This window comes from Acromyrmex echinatior, chromosome 14 (assembly GCF_024713525.1).
Source record: "Acromyrmex echinatior isolate Ae372 chromosome 14, ASM2471352v2, whole genome shotgun sequence".
NCBI classification, from domain to species: Eukaryota; Metazoa; Arthropoda; class Insecta; order Hymenoptera; family Formicidae; genus Acromyrmex; species Acromyrmex echinatior.
The window spans coordinates 3,778,930-3,806,018 of NC_141865.1; the positions used below are offsets into that span (position 1 = coordinate 3,778,930).

At 30.4% G+C, this 27,089-nt stretch overlaps 1 protein-coding gene across 1 annotated transcript in view; it reads right to left on the bottom strand.

The window, feature by feature from the left end:
• The window catches only part of bark (C-type lectin domain-containing protein bark beetle), a 60,381-nt gene that overhangs the window by 19,864 nt on the left and 13,428 nt on the right, over positions 1-27,089 (bottom strand). Inside the window, exons 3-10 of the mRNA XM_087413482.1 lie at positions 25,841-26,004; positions 25,572-25,765; positions 25,192-25,369; positions 24,222-24,391; positions 23,584-23,822; positions 10,368-10,608; positions 9,787-10,172; positions 32-684 (exon numbers count right to left, since the gene is read on the bottom strand). Of these exons, the coding sequence (XP_087269608.1) occupies positions 32-684; positions 9,787-10,172; positions 10,368-10,608; positions 23,584-23,822; positions 24,222-24,391; positions 25,192-25,369; positions 25,572-25,765; positions 25,841-26,004 (2,225 nt within the window). The remainder of the gene's footprint in view (positions 1-31; positions 685-9,786; positions 10,173-10,367; positions 10,609-23,583; positions 23,823-24,221; positions 24,392-25,191; positions 25,370-25,571; positions 25,766-25,840; positions 26,005-27,089) is intronic.

The following is a 27,089-nucleotide window of genomic DNA, read 5'->3' on the forward strand; positions in this document are numbered from 1 at the left end:
GCAAGAATTAAAAAATGTTAATCAGACATACCTATGAAATAATCGATCGAATATTATCTTTTCTTCCGCAGATCCTAGCCAGTTATACGTGCAATTGATAACTTTACTCTGATCTTCCAGATGAGAGCCAATCTCGTAACGCGAATCGAGATTGTTTAAGATGTTACGGAAAACGTGAACATTGCTCGAAGATACGACAACGACAGCAGCTACTCTGGAGCGCGGTATCAGTTTGACATTCCGCATATCGCCGTTGTCGAACAATTCCCGAACACGATTATGTTTCAGGAAGTTTCTTGTGAACAGTAACTTTTGCGCGTCGTTGTAAGGCGATAAGCCGATGCTGACTATAAAGGTACCTTGGTTGTTATAGAATTCATTATATCGGATCACGATCTCCGCGGGTAAAATGTTAAATTCTTCGTAGAGTGGATTTTTTATTAGAATTGCGCCGGTTGCTTGATCTACAAAATGATTGTACTCTATAATAGCGTCGAGATTGAGCGCTGGGCTCAGTTTGATTCCTAACTTCTCATTCCTTATGAATGAGTTGTGCCCGATCTGCACTCTCATTAATCCATTGTCTTTTCTCCAACTGGATTCCACTTGCAGCGCCGTTTCAAAGCTGGTGTTAAACCAATTGCCAGTTACATTTACGTACGAGTTGCCGGTTGAATTACCGATCTATTGACCGAAGGAATATCGAGATTAATTCATGTATATAGCAATATTGTAATAATAATCAGTTATTCAATTATAATTACAGGGCAATAATTAAAATCTATACACACCGTAAAACTTTGAATTTTAGTAAAACTTAGTATTCGTATGTAAAATCTTAAGACTCAAGTTCCTCTGGTAATTAAGAGTTAAAAAACCAGTTGTTATAGATATTTTATAATATTGATATATAAATATTAGAGCTTCCTAAAACTGTTTTGAAAACTTTAAGATGCATAGCTTTATTACACAAGAAATAAGAATAAAAAATAAAAAAGATGTGAAGCTAAATGCGCTTATATGTTTCTTATTATTTTAGACAAAATTAAATGAATTGAATGATACTGAAGAAAAAGCAGATATTAATTAAGTTATGAAAGCTTTTTGCATAGAAATAAAACGCATCTTCCACGACAAACTCATCCGTAAGACATTGGATTTTTACGCAGATATTTATTATTAAAAAAACAATTAATAATTAAGAATTAGATTGTTTACAATATCTATAATATATTTATACTGCAACGTATACAATATGCATTTTTTATATAAAATTTATATAAAATAATATGCATTACATGTGCAAGAAACATATTAAAATATGTTTCTTTATATTAATTATTTTATTTATATTATAATAATATTAATGTAATAACATTAATAATGTTATTATATTAATGTTATTCATCTCTGAAATTAAATAAATAATTTTCATATTTTTTATTTTTATTATTTTACTTATATATTGATACAATTAATATATTTAACAAAATTACTTTGAAAATTTATACTTTGTATTTATAATATTGCAAATTATAATACAAAATAAAGTTTAAAATTTAAATTATAATTTGTAAAATAAAATACAATATAATATTTTAAGAAGTATAATTAATAATTTAAATTATACAATAAACAATAATAAACAATTATAATAAACAAATGATGTAAATATGTATAAAATATGCAAATATGCACAAATAAATATGCATTTTTAGAACGTTTTTAATTTTCAATAAGATCTATTCTGACTGTTCAATCTGCTTTCTAAAAAAATTTCCGTTCAATTAATTTAACAAAAATATTAATATATTGATAAGTAAACATTGAATTCTTATGCAATCACAATGTTTAATTATTTTGATTCGAATATGTTTATATGGCTAATCTTCTAGCTATTTTGACTTTTCCTATATAACTTTAGTAAATCCTAACACATATCAATAGATGAAATTTTAATTATAACAATTTTTATATTTTTTTATTAAAAAAACATGATAAACTTTATTTACATACAAATTTTAAGTTTTACTAAAATTTGGGATTTAATTTATACAGTGATAGCATGAAGTAATAAGGGAGGAAACTCAACTCCGTGAAGAAAAATGAGACTGTTTCGTATTGGGAGAGAATCCACTGAAAAGAATAACTTACTAATTTAGACATTTGTAATATCAACCTTACTTCACTTTATTTTCCGGATTGATTGGTATTTCCTGATATTTTATATCCTTGTGCGAATATATACAATCTTTGAAATTGCAAAGGTCTCATGTTGGATTCGTGGATGTAAAGGGGAAAAAATACATCGGAAAAGAGAAGTAGAACCGAGGCCTCCTCATATTAGTAGATTTCCATCCTGCCACTGAACCACACAGCCCTGACGCTGATAATTTCTCTATTGTGCCTATTTCATCTAAATTTTTTACACTAGAGAAACGAGCGATAAGAGAAAGTCAATGAGCGCGTTCAAATCGATAAAGCGACTAGGTCTGCTCGCCGAGCAATTAAACATGATTGATTGGATCCATAGGTAAGAATTAGTCACGCTCATTCGCTCGGCAAGCGAATGCCTTTGCCGGTTTGAACTCGACCAAAATGACATCATACTCTTCCCTTTCTTCGTCGTCCCTAATCATAAACGTACATATCTTATTTGTTAAAAAGCTTCCGTAAAAAATTAGGTAATTTCAAAAATGTTTGCATATATACGTACAAAAATCTGCAGTGTAATGTCTGTCAATGTATCCCAAAATAAATGTTTCATATGGAATATTGTAAAATTGATGTTTCAGTATTATCGTAAATATAGCATTGCTGTAATGTCATCAAACGTTATAAGCCAAACATCCTAAATGAAACGTTTATGGAACATCTTAAAATACATGTTTTATAAATGTGACATTGTTGTAATGTCTTCCCAGCAAACGAGAATGAATTGAAATGGATTAAAATGGATTCAGATTTTCAGAAATACGGATTCATGAATGTTAAAATGAATGCATTTCAATCCTGAATGCATTTTTATTCATTTATAGGAATTGAATAAAGTAAATCTCTATGCCTTTTCAATTCTGAATGCATTTTTATTTATTTATAGAAATTGCATAGAGCATACCTCTATGTCTTTCAATTTAAAAATAATATTAGCATTTTTCTGTGCATCGTGAATACTACTCAATTCAGAATTGTGAATAGAAAGTACAGTTTTTTTAATTCAGTTAAATTCAAAAATAATATCAGCAATTTTTGTGCAACGTGAATACTACTCAATATTCTCAATATACAATTCAATATTTTGAATATGAAATGCTTTTCAAATAATAGTTTTTCAATCTAATAAAAAAAAACTTTTAAATTTTTGTTTAAAAATGAACTATAAATGCTACTTAAATTATTCAAAATTATAAGTTGAAAATTTTTCGTTTTAATCCAACTAACAATAAGTTCATAAAAGTTGTAATGTAAAAATAATTGAGCTATGTTCTTTTGTTCTCTTTGATTAGAAGTAAAATGAATGATCGATGTGAACACAAACATGTGATCGCAAACTAAGTCGGACACAGCCCGAATATTAGACTAATCATGGCGCGCGATATCGGTCAAGCGAGATTAAATTATCCGACACTTACCCAATGTTGTCTCATAGTGTAAATTATGTATATTTTATTATATCTGTTAAATTATGATATTTTTATTATAGCTGTTAAAATTATGATATTTTTATTATATTTATATAATTTTGTGCACTAGTTTAGCTGATTGTAATTGAAGTAGAGAATAAATAACATATTTACCAAGATGATTGAAAAAGTAATATAGTGGGTAACGTAGAAGACTCACACACACTTAATCCAGAGATCTCAGGTCTCTCGAATCCCACTAAGGTGCGTTTTTTTAATATCAATTTGAAGTAGTTAATTTCCAGTAATTATTTTAAATATCTTAGGAATAAAATTTGTAACTCTTAAATATTTTTTTTTTGAATATTAAACTAGTATCAGCTTGAATCCAATCCATTTCCATCCATTCAATCCATTTTCATGGATTTAAAGTACGAATTAAAAAAATTTTAATCCATTTTAATCCATTCTCATTTGCTGGGTTTGAACGTTATAAACAAAACCCAAATGAAACGTTCCTTGCTAAACATTTCTTTTTTAATATCTCAAATTATTGAAATACAGGGTGGGCCATCTATTGGTACGTTTTTAAAAATGCGATCAAATGAGCATACATTGATATTTTTTATTAATTTTTTTTTTGTTGTGAAGCTAAAAGTATCCGCGTCAAGAATGAAAAACGATTTCGTTCATGTGGCTCCCTCTACTGGCCTTACAGTATGCCATTCGGTCACCCCAATTATTAATGACATTTTGGACTACCTCGGCGCCAATTTCACTCAAAACAGTCGTAATATAATGTCATCCACTAACATCCCTTTCTCACGAACTTTCCTCACCAATTTGCGTATAGCTCCTTCGGTGGGTGCTCTATCACGACCCATATTTCTTTTCAAAATTCGTACAGTTTCGGCGACACAGCACTGACTTTGAAAATAAGTTTTTAAAATTTCAAAACGCTCTTCAAGAGAAAACATGTTGTTTCGTGCCGCGGACGGTATGACTAATAAACTGTCAAAATTTCGGGTCTGTAGCTCGTTCAGTGTTGCCATACGACGAAATTCAAAAACGTACCAATAGATGGCCCACCCTGTAATAGCCAAGATGTAACATTATTGGAACGCCACGTGAATGTTACAATTAAAATATTATTTTGAAACATTCATGTTATGAATCCTTTTCAATCTCGAATGCATTTTTATTCATTTATAAGAATGGCATGGAGTATATTTCTATGCTTTTCAATATAAAAATAATATTGGCCATTTCTGTGTGCATTATGAATATTGCTTAATTTAAAATTCTGAATAGAGGAAATGCAGTTTTTCAGTCTAGTTGAATCTAAAAATAATATTAGCCATTTCTATGCATTGTGAATACTGCTAAATTCAAAATTCTGAATAGGAAGTGCAGTTTAATTCAATTGAATAAAAAAGTTTTTTTTTAATGATCCATTTTCTTAAAATGGATTATGAATACTATTCAAAATTGTAAGTAGAAAATCCATTATTTCATTTAAAAATGTATCACGAGTGCTATTTTATTTAGAATTATGAATAAGAAATTTTTCGTTTTAATTCAACTGAGTTAAAAAAAAGTTGTACCGTAAAAATATATTAGGTGTACAAATAAGTTTCCGCCGTTTTTAATAAAAAATTAAGCATTTATTGTGAAAGAACGATACATAATGTTTTATTGTCCATCGCTAGCCACTACTTTTTGCGTTTGGCACGAATCTTCATTCAATAATGCTTCCAATTCCGCGTCTTCGTACACTTTCGGCCTTCCGCTACGTTCTTTGTCTTCGACGTCAAATTCACCGTTCTTAAATTTTTGAAACCATTCACGACAACTTCTCTCACTTAAGGCAGCCTCACCATATGCTTCTACAAGCAATCGATGAACCTCAGCTGCAGATTTCTTCAAATTAAAGAAGTAAATCAAAAGTGTCCGCAAATGACGTTTATTCGACTCAAAACTTGGCATTTTCGCACAAAAAAAATATATGATGCTGATACAAAATCGTTAGTATTTCAAGATTATGTTGTTGACAGATGTCCAATCTTATGATATAATGTTTTACATTAGACAATTTTAATCATAACTTGCTAGTGGCGCCGTCTTTTGTTAAACGGTGGAAACTTATTTATACACCTAATATCATGAATTTTACTTCATTTAATAGAAATTTAAAAGAAACATTTAAAAGAAATATAAAGAACGTAAATATGTACAATAAATGTTACATATGTAAATTCCTTATTTTTAATTACTAAATTAATTGCTTTTATGTATATTTTATATTAATACGTTTCCTTTATTATACAACTAGCATATATTTTTTATATAAAAGTTTTAAAATAATAACTATATAATTTCATGTAATTACTACTTTAATTTATTTAAACTTTTACATGTAAAAATTTTTTATATGGAATTCAATTCATTTTTGGATTTAAAATATGGATTCGCGGATGGCAAATTTCCAATCCATTTCAATTCATTCTCGTTTGCTGAGTCGACACAAGTCGACACAAGTGTCGTTCTATCCTTCTTGACATTCCGAGTTACGCATGAAGCGCATGATGTATCGTTTTTTTATCTTTCTTTATTATTTGGTGAACAACAAAGATAAATGATGTATCATGTGCTTCATGCGTAACTTGGAATGTCAAGAAGGATAGAACGCTTGTGTCGACTTGTGTTGACCCAGCAAACGAGAATGAATTAAACCCTCAGAGAACGTCCCAGCAAATGAGAATGGATTGTATTGGATAAACCTATATAAATCAAATTTTCGAATCTGCGTTATTCGCGAAAAAAGTATTGAATTTCGTAGAGACTGAATACACTGAATCCGTTTCTATACCTTTAGATAAGTATAATAATGTGAACTCTGTTCAATATAGATTCAGATATGAAATGGTAATCTGCGATCCCAGAAAGTATTTTATCATTAGAAAGTATGCACCAAAATAATCATACAAGGTGCGTCCCAAAATTTTCCGAACTTTTTCAATAGGGATAGGTCGGGTGGCGCCATCCGTGTGTTCGATTGCGTGTTTGAAAGGTACATCCCTAGCTGACTTCCAGTAAAAATTTCATGACATTTGGTTCAGTGGAAACGAAGTTATGGCGTCTTAAGTGTCAGTATGTTGTATACATCGGTACGAGAATGAACTTCGAACAAAGAGCCAATATTAAGTTTTGTTTTAAACTTGGTAAAACATTTACCGAAACCCATAATTTGATGAAACAAGTTTATGGTGATAATTGTGTAGCCCGTGCCAGTGTTTATGAGTGGTATACGCGATTCAAGAACGGTCGTGAGGACATAAATGACGACGCACATACAGGTCGCCCAAAATCGACAATTAACGAAAATTCCATCGAAGTTGTGCGTAATTTCATCAAGCATGAGCCAAAATCTTCAGTGAGATACATGGAAATGGAATTGAACATCCCCAAATCAACGATTTATCGCATTTTGACCGAACATTTGGGCCTACAAAAAGTCTGTGCACGATTTGTTCCACACAAGTTGACTGACGACCAAAAAATGCATCGAATTCAACATTCAAAGGACATTATTAAGGAAGCAAAAAAGGACCAAAACTTCCTTTATAGCATTGTTACTGGTGACGAGACGTGGTGTTTTCAATACGATCCAGAAACCAAGCGTCAAAGCGCGGAATGGAAGGCGCGAAACGACCCAAAACCCAAAAAATCGCGTTTAGAGAAGTCAAAAGTGAAGACAATGCTCATTTGTTTTTATGATTCCAAGGGTATTGTGCACAAAGAATTCGTTCCAGCAGGCCAAACAGTTAATGCTGTATTCTATGTAAGCGTTTTGAAGCGTTTGGTGCACCGCATTCGTCGTATTCGGCCAGAATATCGCGAAGGAGGAAGTTGGCGCTTGTTACACGATAATGCGCCATCTCACCGTTCGACACTTGTCACTGATTTTTGACTAAAAATCACATTTTAACAATCAACCATTCCCCGTATTCGCCTGATATGGCACCTTGTGACTTCTACCTATTCGGCAAAATGCATTTGTCCATGAAAGGAAAGCGGTATGTGGACGTAGAAGACATCCAAAGGGCTTGTACCACTATTCTGAAGGACGTGCCTTTGAACGACATAAAACACTCATTTGAAATGCTTTTAGATCGTGCCAAACGTTGTATTGAGTCCGACGGGGACTACTTTGAATAAACAATTTGAATTTGAAAAAAAAAGTAAACCGTTGTTGTTTTATTTCAAAAGTTCGGAAAATTTTGGGACGTACCTTGTAGATATATGAATTTCTTCCCGAATGAGTTTTACTTCCAGCAAACGAGAATGGATTAAAATGGATTGAAATTTTTTTCTATCCGAATGCGTATTTTATATAAATAGCGAATACTTTTTTTTGGATTTAATTGGATTCAATTGGATTCAATTATATTCAATTGGATGAAATTTTATTATGTCTTAGGAATAAAATTTGTAACCTTTAAAAATAAATGTTTTTTTTTTCGAATATTAAACTACTATTAGCTCGGATCCAATTCATTTCAATCCATTTAATCTATTTTCATGGATTTAAAGTACGCATTAAAAAAATTTTAATCTATTCTCGTTTGCTGGGTATACAACATTACGGATTCACGGCAACAGGGTGACTTCCAGATATAATCTGCACTGTCGTGGCCTTATGTCTAGAAATTATCTTGTCGCCGTAGATCCGCAATGTTACACACTCTGTATATCACGTCCGCAATGTTACACTCTTTGTATATCACGTCGGAATTTTTGTTTGGGAGAGGTAACGACTTATGTATATCATCTCGATGCATGCTTTTCAACGATATCACTTGCCGAGATCGGATCATTTTACGGATTAGCAGTTGGTATTTCCTATCCCAGCAAATGAAAATGGATTGAAATGGATTGGAAATTTTCAATCCACTCGAATTCATATTTTAAATCCACAAAAATGGATTGGATTTCATATAACAAATTTTTATATGTGTAAAAGTTTAAATAAATTAAAGTAATTACATCTATAATTCTATAATTATATATATATCTAACTTCTATAATTATTATTTTAAAACTTTTATACAAAAAATATACACTAGCTGTATATTGAAGGAAATGTATCAATATGAGATATACATAAAAACAATTAATTTATTAATTGAAATTAAGTAATTTATATATGTAACATTTATTGTACATATTTATGTAGTTTTTTTTATGTTTCTTTTAACTATTAAATGAAGTAGAATTCATGATATATTTTTATGGTACAACTTTTTTTTAGTTCAGTTGAATTAAAACGACAAATTTCTTATTCATAATTCTAAATAAAGTAATATTCGATCATGATGCATTTTTAAATAAAGCAATGGATTTTCCACTCACAATTTTGAATTGAATAGCATTCATGATCCATTTTAAAACAAAAATTTTTTTTCTTTTAAAATTTTTTAATTGAATTGAATTTAAAAACTGCATTTCTTATTCAAAATTTTGAATTGAATAATATTCATGATGCATACAAAATACTATAATATTATTTTTAGATAATTTTAAGATTTCGAAAAACATAGAAATATACTCCATGCCATTCCTATAAATAAATAAAAATGCATTCAAGATTGAAAAGGAATAGACATTTGTTTCATACAATTTCTGTAAATGAATGAAAATGCATTCAAGATTGAAAAGGATTTATCTTAACATTCATAAATCCGTATTTCTGAAAATCTGAATACATTTTAATTCATTTCAATCCATTCAACCGGATCGGTATGTTTCATTTCTATGCACATTGGATGAGATACAGAAAGTAAATAATCAATCCATAATTATTGATTCAAGCGAATTACCGGTTGAAAAGAATTTAAAAAATTCAAGAACTTGATTCGACATCACTTCAATGAATAATTTTCAACATTTTTAAATAATTTCTCAACGTGACAAAGATAGGGTGACACTTGTGTTGACTTGTGTCATCAAATGGAAAGCACTCAAATTGTGTCTAGGACTTGTTTTCGCATCGGATTCTCTTCCAATTTGGCGGACAAACTAGTCCCACTTTTTCTGCTCGCACGGTATCAAGTTGAGTCTTCTCCTCTCTTACTTCGTGGATAACAGATAAATTTGTACTTACCAGAACGCCGATGTCCTTATTGCTAAATATCTGCGAGTACTCGATCACGGTTGATTGATTAAAATGTACGTATTCGGTGGCGGAGCTATCGTTGAGCCACACCGCAAAACCATAACCGCTGTTGGATGATATACTGCTGCGCGATACGTTACGATTGCCGCCCGTAACAGTGATGTTAACACCGTCCCCTTGATTGTACGCGATACGACTATCGGTGATGTTAACGTCCATCGCGCCACCTAACACGTGTACGCCTGCCACATGATTGTTATCTGATACCGAGGTCTCGTGAATGTGCAAGGCGGATCTTAACTTTTCCACGATGATACCACGACCGTTATTACTCGTTATTGTACTACCGGTTACATTGAGATCATACGTTTTCTCTGTAGAAAAAGAAGAATGTTAAACATCTTTCATTAAAATAAAAATAAACAAATTAGGCTCACAGATAATAAATTAAATAACAATTAAATGCCTAAGGCATTTTATTTCTTATTTTTATCTTTTATAAACTTGTTAACTTAAAAATAGGAGATCAATATAATCCGGAATAATGTGTAAATTCTTGTTAAACTTACTGTAGCCTGATGACACTCGTACAAACACAAGTGCGTTAGTTCGAGGTTCAGCTATGAACTTTATAAAAAGATTATGACCGGTTGAGGTCACGCTCTGCGGTAAAGTCCCGTTTCTGACTTTGACAGTAGCTAGAAGCCTCACCGTTCCATCATACACCTCTATGATGGCGCTATCGTTCCTATCGGTTTTCATTTGCAAAAAATGCACTGTCAGGACATAGCCTAGCGTTGTGAAGATTTGCTGAATAATATTATTATTATTTGTTAATATAGTTATACAAAAATAGACTTTTTTTAAGGACCTAAATAAACGAAGCGTTTTCTAATGTATTTTTCTTCGCCGAAAACGAATCTGGCCGTGGAATTGGCCTAATTGTTAGGTTTTTGAAAAAATTGAAGTTAAATATGTCAAAATTGACGTTTTTGGCCATATTATCATTTTTGTAACTAAAAAAATAAATTTTTTTTTCATTTTCATTTATGCCACTTTCAAGTGCTATCTTTTACCTATAAAATAAATTTATATTTATTACGGAATGATTTTTTGTCATATATATAATAGAGAGTTTGCATAATTTTTGAAAAATATTACATTTTGTAATTTTTATATATATGTATATATATATATATATCTTTAACTACAATTTTTTAATAACAGTTTTTAACGCAAATTATTTAAGAAAATAAATAATAAAGTATTATATTATTTGAAATGCTGAAGACAGTCCGGACCGAGCCTTCCCGAACGTGCTGTGACGTCACACTTCACGACAAAACCACAATTATTCAGTAAGAAATTAATTTATTTTAAAAATGAGTAAAGGAAACACATACAAAATGTGTTTTGTATCTGTATATAAAAGCACAATAATTAAAACATCGGAAAAATTGTTCTTTTATGTGCCTCAAGCTGAAAATGTAAGAAAAAAGTAGTTTAAAAGTTTACATCGTGTTGATGAACTAGGGAAATGGAATCATTTTTGTTGTGAAGATCATTTCATATTAATAAAATATGTGTACATGTACGTATTATATAAAATATGTTTTTTAATTATAACAAATATGCTGTTTAATTATAACAATTATATTAATCATGTTCATGTAAAAATATCCAATATAACCTAAAACGTAAACTAAAACATTGAATATCAAATATAAAGATATTTTGGGAATTTGTAAAATTATTCTATATCTACAATTATTTTAAAATTAGAATTCATTAATATAAAAAAACATATTTTTAATGTGTGAATGCCATTTTTTAAATGTTTATAATCTTAAATTAATAAATTTATCAGAATAACTTGCTTTTTTAATTTTCAAACATTTCTTCTTTTGTCAGTTGATAATTATGAAATTATCAACTGATAATGAATTTTTTTAGTACAAAAGTAGTTAAACATTAGCTAATGAATTGATAATGTATAAATTGTTTTTTCCTATTGATAATATATAAATTGTTCTTTCCTCTTTAATAATATGTGTATATGTCTTAACAACTGATTATCAAATTTTTTTGCTTTATTCGATTACTTTAGCTTGTTCGATTACTTTATAAAATTAGAGTTGTCACCTAAATTTTCAGTCGTAGATTTAAAATTCATTGTCATCTCATTAGTTGTAATAAATTTTTTTTAAATTGCAATATTAGACAAGGCAAAAGCTGATTTTCTCCAATAATTTGTTATTCAATTTCAGTTGGAGATGCAGACTCGTATGGTCTATTAATCGCCATTAAGGAAGTTATACCATGCTTACATTCTTTCATAATTAAATTCAATATATTTATAGAAATTTATATAAAGTTTGAAAGTTACTGTACAGCCGACATTAGTACTACGCAAGGTGTCTGATCGATGGTTAAAATCTTTTAAATTCAGGATCATGATCTGGATAACATTTGTCAAGGTCATTAAAGTTGTTCCGCTTACTTTCATTTTTGTACTAAAAATTCGATTTCTACGTAAAAATGAAAATAAGAGAAACAGTCTCCAGTAACTTTGATCTTAATGAATGTTATTCAGGACATGATCCTGATCAACATTCAATGTAGGCGATATTGTAACTTTCAAGTCTTATAATTCGAAAAGTACTTCATGAAAAAATATTTTACTATAGTATTTTGGAAAGCTCTCGAAGTGTGCAACAAGAATATGCAATGAAAAATATGAGATTCCATTTAAAAAATTCAAAGTGATATTGCTCTGACCTTGATGACGCCAAAGGTCAAACTAATGATATCATCTTATGTCCTCCTCAAAGTCAAACAAAACTTTTGTTTGAAACATTTTTTTCTAAAATGCACTATTCAAAAGAAAAGAGGGTACAAATTTTCGAAAATTTTCTGATCACTCGGAGATTGTTTTTGTTATTTGTATGTTTTCTTATGTATTTTTCTTTGTAGAAAGCAAAAATATTCATTATAATAACGCCACTTAAGGAAAAATTGAAATAAAATGAATAAAATCCTTTGCATCGTTATGAAATCACTGTCAGTTATGCTTCAATGATTTAGAAATTAATTCCAAATTGGATCAAATGCGAGTAATATTGCACCACAAAACGTTAATTAGATTATATTTTTCATTATATTATTTGTCATCTCAATACCGTTTCCCCCATTCCAAGCATCTCGCCATAAGCTGTACGCGTTAGAGCTCGAATAGACGAATGACTTTGTGGCGCGAAAAACAAGCAACATATTCATAGACTTCATGCTTGTGTGTGAATAGATTTGATGTTTGTTTATGCGCTACAAAGTTGTTCGTCTGTCTCAGTCCATAGTCATTTGACAGCTTTTGAGTATCTCGGATATCTATTTTTAACTTTTCATCTTATTTGGCGATAAGATTATTAATTTTTTTATAATAAATGTCCTAATGAGAAATATAATCTAATTAACGTTTTGTGATGCAATATTACTCGCATTTGATCCAATTTGGAATTAATTTTTAAATCATTGAGGCATAATTGATAGTGATTTTATAATTACGAATAAGGATTTTATTCATTTTATTTCAATATATCAATTTTTCCTTAAATCTGAGGTTACTATAATGATTATTGTACTATAATTTATTATTATTATATAAGGATTATTTTCGGTTTCTACGAAGAAAAATACATAAGAAAACATACAAATAAAACGATCCCCAAGTGGTCGAGAAACCCTCGAAAATTTGTTTTAACTCTCTTTTAAGATCGTCATTTAAAATGGGATACTCTGTATATATATATATATAATATATATATATATGTGTATAAACTTTTATCTTGGATTTATTTTTACTTTGTATTTTTAAAGTTGCAAATGACTGTTCTATAAAGATATTTAAACGATTGTTTATTAAATTATTACTTTTATGAAATAAAGTTAAGTTGTTTTTAAACTACATATTGCTCTCAAGTACCTTCTGATGCTGCACATTCAAAGCATTGAATTAATTATTTCATTTTCTTCGTAGGTAATACAAACCCAGCAAACGAGAATGGATTGAAATGAATTGAAATGGATTCAGATTTTTAGAAATATTGATTCACAAATGTTAAAATAAATATTTTTTCAATCCTGAATGCATTTTTATTCACTTATTGGAATGGTATGGAGTATATTTCTACACTTTTTAAAAATAATATAGTATTTTGTGTGTGTGAATATTGCTTAATTTAAAATTCTGGAAATGCAGTTTTTCAATCCAATTAAATTAAAAAAAGTTTTTCTTTTAAAATGAGCCATGAATACTATGCAATTCAAAATTGTAAAAAATCCATTGTTAAAAAATGCATCATGAATGCTATTTTATTCAGAATTATGAATAAGAAATTTTTCGATAATATTCTTGAGACTTCCACGGGTGCTTTCTATATAAAAATTATGCGTTTCGCGGATTTCCTCCGTGTCCAGATGGAATGCCAACGTTCCGTGAACCTTGCAGTCCACTTCATCAGGGCGAGGAGCAGCCTAATACTGAGCTGTTCCTCCGAATCGTTCCTTTTTATATTACGCTACTTGTTGGAGTGGTAAGGGGAAAAGAAAAGAATTGTGGGGGAATCGGTCAGTCTTCAATAACCGGGAGAAGGATTTCCCATATTTTATTTATAATATGTTATGCCATTATCTGTATTTAGATTGTTAGATTGTTTTTGTATCTCTATCGCTTCTCTATACTTTTTTAGAAAGTATGATGTAATGCTGGCTATTGTGGTCATTTTGTCAAACAGTATTTGATGTCCTGTTTCGATATTGTGTTCTGATAATGCTGATTGCGTGACGTGTTTTAGCCTGACATCACGTTCGTGTTCCTTTATCCTTGACCATTCTCCCAGTTTCTTCAATGTATACTTGCCCACAGGAACGAGATATTTTGTATATTCCTACGGAGCTGAGTGGAAGTCTTTGATTTTTAGGATTTCTTAGGATTTGTCCTATCTTTTTGGGTTTGAAGATAGTTCGGATATTGTGTTTGTTTAATATCCTGCCAATCCGATCTGTTGTTCCTTTGACATATGGGAGAAATGAATAGGATCCTATTTCTCCTGTAATCGTGATATGGAGACACGGCAGAGTCGAACTTCGAATAAATTCCTTATTTTCCTCAACAATCAACATTCAAACATCCACTTCACTAGACATAGAGAAAAACGGAAAACTCTCCTTCCTAGATGTTCTTGTCTCTAAGAAACGTTATCTTAGGCTATCAAGTGTATAGAAAACCAACACACACAGATAGATACTTACATCGAGTCGCACCACCAGCCAGCACAAAAACAGTCTGCAATCAATTCACTTGTACATAGAGCTTTCACCATCTCTGACAAAGAACATCTACAGACAGAACTCAAATTAGTCTTACAGAAAAACGGACATGACGAAAAAGATATAATCAAAACAATAAACATACAAACAAGACAATGGTCTCTGACACACAATCAGACGAAAGGATCCTATCCATTCTCCCATATGTCAAAGGAACAATAGATCGGATTGGCAGGATATTAAACAAACATAATATCCGAACTATCTTCAAACCCAAAAAGATAGGACAAATCCTAAGAAATCCTAAAAATCAAAGACTTCCACTCAGCTCCGCAGGAATATACAAAATATCTCGTTCCTGTGGGCAAGTATACATTGGAGAAACTGGGAGAATGGTCAAGGATAAAGGAACACGAACGTGATGTCAGGCTAAAACACGTCACGCAATCAGCATTATCAGAACACAATATCGAAACAGGACATCAAATACTGTTTGACAAAACGACCACAATAGCCAGCATTACATCATACTTTCTAAGAAAGTATAGAGAAGCGATAGAGATACAAAAACAATCTAACAATCTAAATACAGATAATGGCATAACATATTATAAATAAAATATGGGAAACCCTTCTCCCGGTTATTGAAGACTGACCGATTCCCCCACAATTTTTTTCTTTTCCCCTTATCACTCCAACAAGTAGCGTAATATAAAAAGGAACGATTCGGAGGAACAGCTCAGTATTAGGCTGCTCCTCGCCCTGATGAAGTGGACTGCAAGGTTCATGGAATTGGCATTCTAAGAATGGATCTGGACACGGAGGAAACCCGCGAAACGCATAATCTTTATAAAGAAATTTTTCTTTTGATTGAGTTAAAAAGAAATTGTACCGTAAAAATATATTATGATTTCTACTTCATTTAATAGTTAAAAGAAACATAAAAAGAACTATGTAAATATGTATAATAAATATGTACAATAAATGTTACATACAGGGTGGGGCATTTTTAATCACCCCAGGCGAATATCTGAAACTAAGAAAAAGTTTTATATAAAAGTTATAGGTTTTTTTAGGGGAAAGAAAGTGGAAATAACGGATTTTAGATAGGGGCACTACTAAGGTCAGATTAATATGAATTTTTTAAATGAAATCTCCATTTTTTATTACATATTCTTGTAGCACACCTTGAGAACTTTTCAAAATACTAAAATATTTTCGAGTTATAGGGCTCGAAGGTCACAATATCTCCGATATTAGCATTACCCAAGATGTCCGACCGATGGCTAAAAACCTCTTGAATACTGTTTAGGATCATAACCTGGATAACATTTGTCAAGATCAAGGCTATTTGAGGTTGTTTCTCTCCATTTTTGCACTAAAAATTCATTTTTACGTAAAAATGATAATAACAAATGTAATCAGTGGTCTTGAAATGTTATCCAGTTCATGATCCTAAATAACATTCAAGAGGTTTTTAGCTGTGGTCGGACCTTGAGTAATATTATAATACCTAGGTACTGCAACTTTCGAGTCTTATAACTCGAAAAGCACTTAACAAAAAAATATTTTATTATAGTGCCTCCTATTCATTATTTTCACTCCTAAAATCCGTTATTTACCTTCTTTACCCAAAAAAAATTTACAACTTTTATATAAAATTTTTTCTTGTATCTCTCTTAGTTTCTGAAATATTCGCCTGGGACGATTAAAATGCCGTATCCTGTATATAAATTCCTTATTTTTAATTAATAAATTAATCGCTTTTATATATATTTTTTATTAATACGTTTCCTTTGAAGCTAGCGTATATATTTTTTGTATAAAAGTTTTAAAATAATAACTATAGAATTTCATGTAATTACTACTATTGTATAATTTATTTAAACTTTATATGTATACAAATTTGTTGTATGGAATCCAATCCATTTTTATGGATTTAAAATACGGATTCGGATGGATTGAAAATTTCCAATCCATTTCAATTTATTTTCGTTTGCTGGGTATAGCGGAGTCAGTATAATTTTTTCTTGATGATCTATGATATTGTAGATACATTAATTATAATATTTATTCGCGCTATTTAGAATAAAATCGAAAAAAACTGTATTATAATAATATAAATGTATTTACAAAGTTGCTTTTATTGCTCAAACTTTTGGAGCATTATATTATATCACTTATCACTAATAATATACTCCCAAACCATAAATATAATTATTTGTGATAAATTCATTGAATCGACTTTAATGATTCCTGGATCCAATTGATTTGACATTTTATTTTAATATTCTTAATTTATAAAGAGATTTTTAAAAAGAAAATTTTAAGATTTCGCTTTAATTTTTCAAGCTTTAGTTTAGTTGCAGACTTACTACAGTGTGACGTCATGCACTTGGTGGCCAATCAAAATTGTTTTCTTAAATTTCAAATATCATTAAACTTTGTTTTAGTTTGTTAATACCTATTTATTGCTAAAAATTACAAATTTTATTATACATAAATTTATAATAATGTATATTTCCTTAATAAACAAAAAAAATATATTATTTTTTTCATGCAAACTTCCTAATAAGATTACGGCATTGCACGTCATGCACGAAAGTTGCTTAAACCCCCTCCAATCTCCTACTACTCGTAATATTCATGCTTGTCTGAAAACTGCCCAGTATCCGGAAAAGAATTATTATAAAATATATTCATTTGGTCATTGTTGAATCCGAATTCTTGATTTTTTGAATTCATTTTAATCTAATTCAAATATAAACAATGTTTGAATCCATTTTAATCTATGACGTGGGATTGAAACTACGGGATTCCTATTCCTTTCAATCGAAAAAAAGTTTTATGGAAAAAATAAATCATGCCATTCATTTTAATCTATTACAATACATAGGATTGAAATGTAATTCTTATTCTTCAAATCTATGTAGATTTAAGAGTTTCAAATCCATTTTTGTCCATAATACGAAATTGAAAGAAAGTAAGTCTTATTCTTTTCAAACAAAATTTTTTAAATCATGAACCTATTTTAATTTATGACACAGGATTGAAACAAAATTTTTCTTATTTCTACAAAGATAATTTCATGTTTTTGAGCTGAAGATTTCAAACATTTGAACTGAAAACCTTGGTGATGGGTTCTCAGATCAAATATTGATAAAATTATGCTTATTAGATGCATTTAGGAAACGAAAGAATCTGGCAGAAAAAAAAGCGTCGCTTTATCGCGAAGCGAAATATATATTAATCTTGGATTGAAGTTTAGGTTAGAAAATCTGTCATGTCAGGGCATTCATAAAAAAAAACCGATTTAAGGAGTTATTCTAGTCTAGCGGGTAAAAAAATCGATTTTTTTTACATATTTTGCAAGTATTTGATATAGAAAATATGTCTGTAAAAGGAATTAGTTCGATTTGCAAAATTAACAAAGTTATTGCACTTGATAGGGAGCGATCTTCATATTTATTTTCGCAAAAAAACTGCGACGTTCGAAAGATATCGACTTTCTTATTTCAAAAGAATTGATGATAAGAAAAAGAAGAATGAAGAAGTTAGAAATGTTGCAACATCTAACGGTTTCCGGCGACAGAAAATGGAAAAAAGAGGATTCTAGTTGATTGATTGTAAGTAAAATTATCTCTATATAAACAATATAAAAAACTTTAAATACATTGTTCTAGAAACCATGTTTTTCAAAACTGGCTCCCATAATATCTTGAAAATCAGTTGACTAATCGAGTCGTGTATGTGTGCACATCTTCAGCTCATGTATAGCCCGTATTAGGATCAAGTCGAAATATATATTTTTATAATTTTTATAACCATTTTGGTGGAAAAAAAGCAAAACTTAAAATCGAACTTAATTTTCGACATTTTTTAAATTATCAGTATTTTTCTTCGTTCTAGTATCTGCTATAGTCAAATATCATAGTAATTGAAAATTTCTTTGGTTTTTTTGTTTCAGATGAGCAAAAGAGCTGGAATCGGGAGCTATAGGCTTAGTTTTATTTTTCGCGACGTTACTTAATATTTTATACAGTGCATATTAACAATTATTTTTTAATAAAAAAATTTTGAAACGTTCTTTAAATATGTACAAATATGTAAAAAACCCTGTTCCAAAAAACTTTTATTTTTTAAAAAAATTTACAAAAAGAGCATAAAAATTCGGCTTCTAGATTAGAATACCCCCTTAACTATACTTTTTAATAATATCTATTGAGCAGATATGTTACAATGGTACATCCGTTATTCAAGATTTATGAATCATCGAAATATATAACAGTTCCTGTGATTGTAGAGGTCAAGCAAGACGTGATGCAACTTCAAGATGACTGTTTGAGAGCATCATAAAAATTAATTCTCCTATTCTACGAGAGAACATTTTTAGGTGTAAATAATCGATCTTGATGAAACTTGTTAGGTGTGTAGAGTGGTTCAGTTTAAGTTCAACATATATTTTCTTTTATGCTTAAATTGTCTTTCTTGGCACTGAACTTTTAATAGTTATTAATCAATATTGCACAAAATGATTGCTAAGAAAAATTAAAAACCTTAAAATTAAAAAATTAAAAAATATACGTTGAACTTAGTATTGACTCATCTATACATTCACCCAGTTTTATCAAGATCGATTATTTTACTTAAGAACGTTCCTTTGTTAGATGAAAACATATTTTTTATTATAATTTTGTCGTATATGCATTTTAGAATATGATGTGCCAGTTTATAATGCTTATTTTAGCAATAAAACTGGATTAATTAATATTATAGCTGATTGACAATTTGAATCTATTAGAATCCATTTAAATCTATAAAAAATAAATATTTGAATTCATTTGAATCCATAAAAAAGAATTATGTTCTATTTCCATGTATGAATAGAAAATGATTCAATTTTACCACGTTCAATTTTTTTCTATCCATATACATGGATTAAGAATTCAGATTAAAATCAATTAAAATGTATTAAAAATTTTCAATTTATTTTAATACTTTTTCGGATACTGGATGGGACTCTTGTCAACGGCGTATTCAAGTATAATTATTATTTTTCATCTACTCATGAAAGTTTTAACCCTTTAGCAGTATAGCTAAAATGAGTTTTCTGACTTATTTTTATGTAAAATGAATTTCTTAGGTATCATAATTTTATTGTTAAGATGATTGCTGAAAAAAATTCAAATTATATTAAAATTTTAAAATTAAAAATAGCGGATCCGTTATGGCAAAAAATCGGAAAGTAGACAGAATTTTAAGAAAATGTGTATCTTAATGTTTAGACAATTTGTATGCGCGATGGCAATACCGCGATTCTTCATATGCTAGTTATGCATATGACAAAAAGTCATATCATAATAAATATAAATTTATTTTATAGATAAAAGATAGCCACTTTAAAGTGGCATAAATGAAATTGAAAAAAAATTTATTTTAACCACAAAAAATAATAAATATGGTCAAAAACGCAAATTTTGGCAAATTTAATTTCAATTTTTTTTCGAAAACCTGTGTTAAGCCAATTCTACGGTCAGATTCGTTTTCAGCAAACAAAAATACAGCGCTTTGTTTATTCAGGTACAATTTAACTTTTACTTTTTTGTGACTGCGTTTTTGTGGCGGCGTTCGGGGATCATTTTATTTGGACATTTTCTTATGCTTTTTTTGCATAGAAATAAAAAATCATCACAATGTATAACGCTACACTCAGGAAAAATTGGTACAAGATTAATTGAAATAATAAAGAATAAAATCTTTAATTATTCACATCAATTATTATGAAATCGCTGTTAGTTATGTTTTACTTACTTAAAAATTAAGAGAGTTGTTGATTCAATTCTGAACGAGTTTGTAAAGGACTAAAGTATAGCCCATACAACACACAATATTTACAAATATTTATAAATATTTATAAGGCTTATTTTAAATATCTTGTAAATATTTTTGTGGTTTCAGATTGCGTAAATTAAAGACATTTATTATAAATATTATAAAATATTTATTGTAAATCTTGTAATAAATGCTGTGGAAATACTTAATAATTCAAATAAAAAATATCAAAAATACACTGCGTGCGGAAATTAAAGCATTACAAAGCTCTCACTCTTTCAAAAAATAGATAAATTTTAAATAAGTGTAACTTTTATAAAAATGATTATAATGAGACGTTCAAAAAAGCATTTTGTCGCTTGAAAAAGCTTGAAATCTTTATTCTTCAGATTTATTCTTTAAATAACGATTTGGCTGATTTTTACGGAGCTACATGATTACAAACGATGATCTGTTAAATTTCAAAATTTTTTGTAAACTTTGCAAAATTTCATGCCGTAAATGAGAATTCGAGCACAAATACTGTTTATAGCTTTCGAAAGTATGAGCCTTTATCTTTAATTTACTTTTTTGGTGAACGTTGTATGATTTTTTTTCATCGAGTTATTCAACATTGAAGTGAAAATGATTCTTTTGACTTTGACTGCTCATAAAAGACGAACGAAGTAACGTATAGTACCCATTAAAAAAGAAAAAAATTTGAAGTTTTTACTTTAAGACGCTCTTATCATTTTTTAGACAAATAAGCTATTCGTGTAAAAATTTAAGGGGATCCTAAAGCCTCCTATTTTATCGATTAAATTATGTAATTTTTGTAAACAAATACTTTTTTTTTCTTTCACCGATTCGAAAATCTTTTTCCAGGATTAAAGTATACGCATTAATACGTGAAGTATTAGGAAGTGGAGTCTATGTCGAGAACGATCAAAAATTTCAAAATTGATATATTTTTTACCACTTCTTACTATAACATGGCGTCTCAGCTGTCAAGTTGTGACAATATTTGCTATGAAAGCTTTGCAACCTGTATGTATGAAATAGTGGTTCCCAGACACGTAGTTTACACGAACAAACAAGGTCGAGTTCTTAGAATTAGAATTATCACACCGAATTTGTTATACGAAAATTAACACGAATGTGCCACTGCGAGTATCATAGCGTGAGATATTGATGTGGTAATATATAAAGACATGTCGGCGAGAGAGAGAGAGAGAGAGAGAGAGAGAGAGAGAGAGAGAGAGAAAGAAAGGCGCGACTTCTGATGACTTCATCGGAGTTCGAGCTTCGCTTTAGGATCCTCTTAAGGAAATGCTGGAGCTGTTTGTATTATCGATAGAACTATTCCAAATTCGGTAGTAGTTATCTTTCATTCATTTCTCATACTTATTATATCGTTGTGTCTCGCTCAAACGCATTCGTCTGTCCTTATTTAGGTCTTGTTCCATTGCAGGCGCAATGCGCACGAGATATCCTTATTGTTTGCAGAATGTTAAACAAAGATAAAATGATACATCATGCGCATTATGCGTGAAATGGAATGCAATCCTAATATTGGGTCATCTAAAAAGTATACCGCGGTACTTTGTCACTAGATATATAACCATCAACACACATCTAGTGATAAAAAACCGCGGATACTTTTTAGATGACCCAATATATTGCACGATTTACTCGATTTTTGCATCTACTTTAATCCTATAAAAGGATTTTTGATTTAGATAAATTCAGAGATTTATATCGACCTGCTAAATACAATTTGGCCACTCCAGCATCCCCTTAAGTGAAAGGTGAAGTTGAAAACTGAGACAATTTTTATTGTAATGAGTCTGTCATTCTAATATCACTGGTTAGGTACCAGCTGTAGCTTCGCCTTTTGCTTGCACTCGGCACTTATCTTGGTTTTTTGTATTACTCACTTTATCTAATTTGTAAATGTATGCAATGCAATAAAGCTATTATTATTATTATTATTATTATTATTATTATTAATTACCTGTTTCTATGCAACTCGGTCTATTTCGATCAAAAAGGGAGAGAAATCCTATGATGTTAACGTAATTTTAAACTTTAAAGTCTATCGATTTCAACGAGATTAAAAAAAAAGCAGTTGCGACATTTTTAAAGTAAAATCTTTCATATACGAAGTTACGATTTAGACCAAAACGGCAGGCGCTGTATTGCTTTTAGTCGTTAACTTATATCGCAGCAGGCATTACCCGAAGCGTATCACGTGGATGTGCACAGTTAGATTTATGCTCCTTTTATGTGTGTGTGTGTGTGTGTGTGTGTGTGTGTGTGTGTGTGAGCGCGCGCGCGCGCGTGCGCGGGGAGGTAAGCACATAAAAAAATTAAATTTCGAATAGGTATTGTTGCCTCTATTTTAAAACACCTTACATTACGAACATTCTATGTATTTAACGCACCCACGCACGCACGCACGCACACGATGTACTAACTTTTCCTTGAATGTAGCGTTATTATTGTATGATAATTCTCGATTTTTATATAGAAATTAAAATACGTAAGAAAATGTAGAAATAAGACGATTCCCAAACATGAAAAAAATTGTACTCTCCTTTTATGCGAACAGTATTTTATTTGATAGTGATTAACATGGTGATTACTCACTTGTGGACATTCTTTTACGTTGGGAGCGTATTTATTTTGTTGCATTGATATAGTGATGGGAAAAGTCTGACTGACCGTTGAAGGAAAGGTGCATAGATCGTACACGTCATTACGCTCCAGCTTGTCGTCTGGCCGCTCATCCGCGTGCACATACTTTATTCCGTCCGCTCCGTTTTCGGATACTGTGCAGTTATTAATATGCGCCATGCCGGATGAGCTATTTACATAAATCCCGTATCCTAAAAATCGAAAATATAAAATAATTCAATATATTGTTCAATATGATTATGGTAGAACATTTCATTTATCCAACATGTTGGAAGACGAAACAGTTCCGATAATCGAATGATGAATAACAGAGATTCACTAGTTTTTCCCTTTAGCAGTACTATGTTAGTTCTGATAATATTAACTAACGTTCAGAAAATTGATATTGAGCACATCAAGCTCTTATTCAGCGCTTTAGTTCGAATATCAAAAGTTTAGCTATGAGTTCGTATATTTAAAACTGAGTACGAATTTGTTCATATAAATGGAGTAAAGATGGATAGCGTTATACTGTATTTATAAATAAAATATTAAAATATAGTAGATGAGAAGAAGAAAAAGATGAAATTGTATTATTACATATATCTTACCTCTGTTATATTGCATAGTACAATTATTTATCACAACTGATGCGTCCGATGTAGTGACGTTGATACCCGTGAAGGCAGAATGCAAAACAGAAATTGATTCCATTATCGGTGGAACGCCTTCGACATGAATTGCCGAAGTTATATTGTACTCTCTCCCGGTTCCAGCATATCTATTTGAAGAATTAAAATAGGTTTATACATATATATAATATATTAGGAATCCTGATGGAAAAATATTTTACTGAAATTTCTTTGAAAATGATATTTTAACAAAATTTTCAAGAAAATTTTTTTAAATTTTGCTACAATTTCACAGAAAATGATTTTTTTCAATCAAAATTGTGAAAAGCATTGAAATTTAATTGAAATTTTTTTGCTTCTTTTTTAAAAATTTCTCTAAAAGTTTATCGGAATTTCTCTGAAAATGTTGATATTTCGTTAGAAAATAATTTTCTAAACTGATGAAAATTGGATAGAAATTCATTACAATTCCTTCAAAAAGTTTTTTTTGAAAAATTCTTTGAAAATTTGCTGAAATTTCTGTAATATGTTGCAATTTATCGGCAGTATGTACGTGGCATTGCCGCCAGATGGACGGAGGAGAGTCTGTTTCTCGTAATTAAAATATTACACACAATAGGAATATTATGAAAATTTTCACCCATGTTTTAATGAAATGATTTCTTAAAAGTATCAGTTTCAAAAATTGGGCTCAAAAATAAAAGTAAATCGAATATATATTTTGATAACATAATTTTGTTTAAAAAAATAACAAAATTTAATTTAAACATCCTTGTTTGCTATACATAAAAAACATGTAATTTTGCTTTCAAATTCAATTAAATTTCGCTGAAGTGTTCCAAATTGTAAAATAATTTTAGTAAAATATTTAGCGAATTTTACGGTAAAATTTTTTTATTACGGAACAAAAATATTAGGAACAACTCGATATCTTCTTAAAGATACTCACTTTATCACCGTGTTCTGTAGAATGGACAGAGATTGACGCACGTAAAGTGTGTTTTGTTGAATGAGTTTCTGTTTATCGTATACCGCATCCTCGAATCGTATCCCCCGCCAATGTTTGATCGCCTTGCTCGCCCCATCGTGGCGGGGCAGGCAAGAAATGCCCAGATCAGGATGATAATCTATATGTTAAAATATATATTAATTATCATAATTTTTACATATAAAATTCGAACTTCGAAATACAAGAGAGATAGAGACGGAGGAGGGGAGGGGAGAAAAGGAGAGAGAGAGGAAGAGAGGGAGTGAGGAAGAGAGGGAGAGGAAGAGAGGGAGGAATATAAAGGGGGGATAAGAGAGAGAGAGAGATCTTCAAACACTTACCGCAAACACCGGCACCCAATTCTCTCTCCGACCAATGTTCGCAAGTCGTTAGCGAGGGTTCAGTGCCACGACAGCCTGGTTCCTCGTAAAGAAGACGCGGCTTGGAGGGCCATTGTCTGTCGATCCATGACCACCATTGTCCGCCCTGATAACCGAGCTGCCGACATGCTGTCTCTAGATTTGCGCGAGTCCAACTGCAACGAGATTCACATATAAGATATCTGCACCAGTATCTTCATTATAGTCGGTTATATTAGCTGCATACGTACTTTCGCGAGTTTGTGCAGATGGAACGCCAGTCACCTTTGTGAAAGAGCTGCAGTCTTCCCGCTAGCGGACTCGGTCCGTCAACAAGGCGTATCGTGGGTGATGTTCGAAGAGATGGAACCTGCGTTTCCGCTGCGGTCAGCAAGATTGGCATATGTGTTTCGCCCTTTTAACAGAATTAAATATCGTTAGGAAATATTAAATGCAATTTTATAATACAAACAGTGATCAAAGGAGCATATAACAATAACTCGTCTTAATTAGCATAAAATCATAATATATTTAAATTCTTTAATAATATAAATTTAAACCATAAACGTTTTGGCCAAGATTAAGTCATCTTCAATATGTTGTATAACTAAAATTTGATATATAAATTAATAAAAAATTACATAATTGTTAAAATATTAACATAGTCATAAACGAAAAAGCGTATCCGTTAGATGTTAGCGTTATGCCGTGATTAATCATAAACGTTTTCATCTGAATTCGCAACATACGCAACATACATTGTCAGTCTATTTAAACCTAAAGATTTTTTAAAATATGGTTGTTACGTAGAGTGTTCCTTAAACATTTTAATTTTTTGTTAATGGTAACCATGGCAGTGTCTCGCGCCATGTCTTAACGTCGAGACACTATCGTGTCGTGATTGTTGTGAAGACATAAGAGTTTCAATTTCTATGTTGTACACAACGATCCTTACAAAATTGTTTTGACTTCCAAGATTTGGCAATACTGAACGAGTTTTTTTAATTTATCGATTGATCAATCGTATTATGCACAAATCGTATTATGCAGCTTTTATGAAAGAAAATTACATTTGTGCACAATGCGATTGATCAATTGATGAATTAAAAAACTAGCTCACTTTACATGGACGATGGAAACAATAGTTTGAAAGTGTGTATCACTGTCTCGCAACAATCTTGATATTTCTAAATTAAAGATATGTTATTATAAAACGAAATATTTTTGTAAGAAGGATTATTGATTGAAATGAAAAATAAAACAAAATAATATGTTTCTTTGCTTTCAATCCCAAATTTAGTTTTCAGTATTACGTTGCTATATATAATATTAAGTACACCGGGAAAAAAATGGGAGGAAAGAATCCTATAATTCAATAATATATAGAGATTACAAATGCTCAATGTAGACTGTGAATTACTTTTGTCCAATTTAACTTCTATATATTTCTTTATAGCATAGGAGACTCTCACGTTAACACTTTGATTGTCACATTTGTAA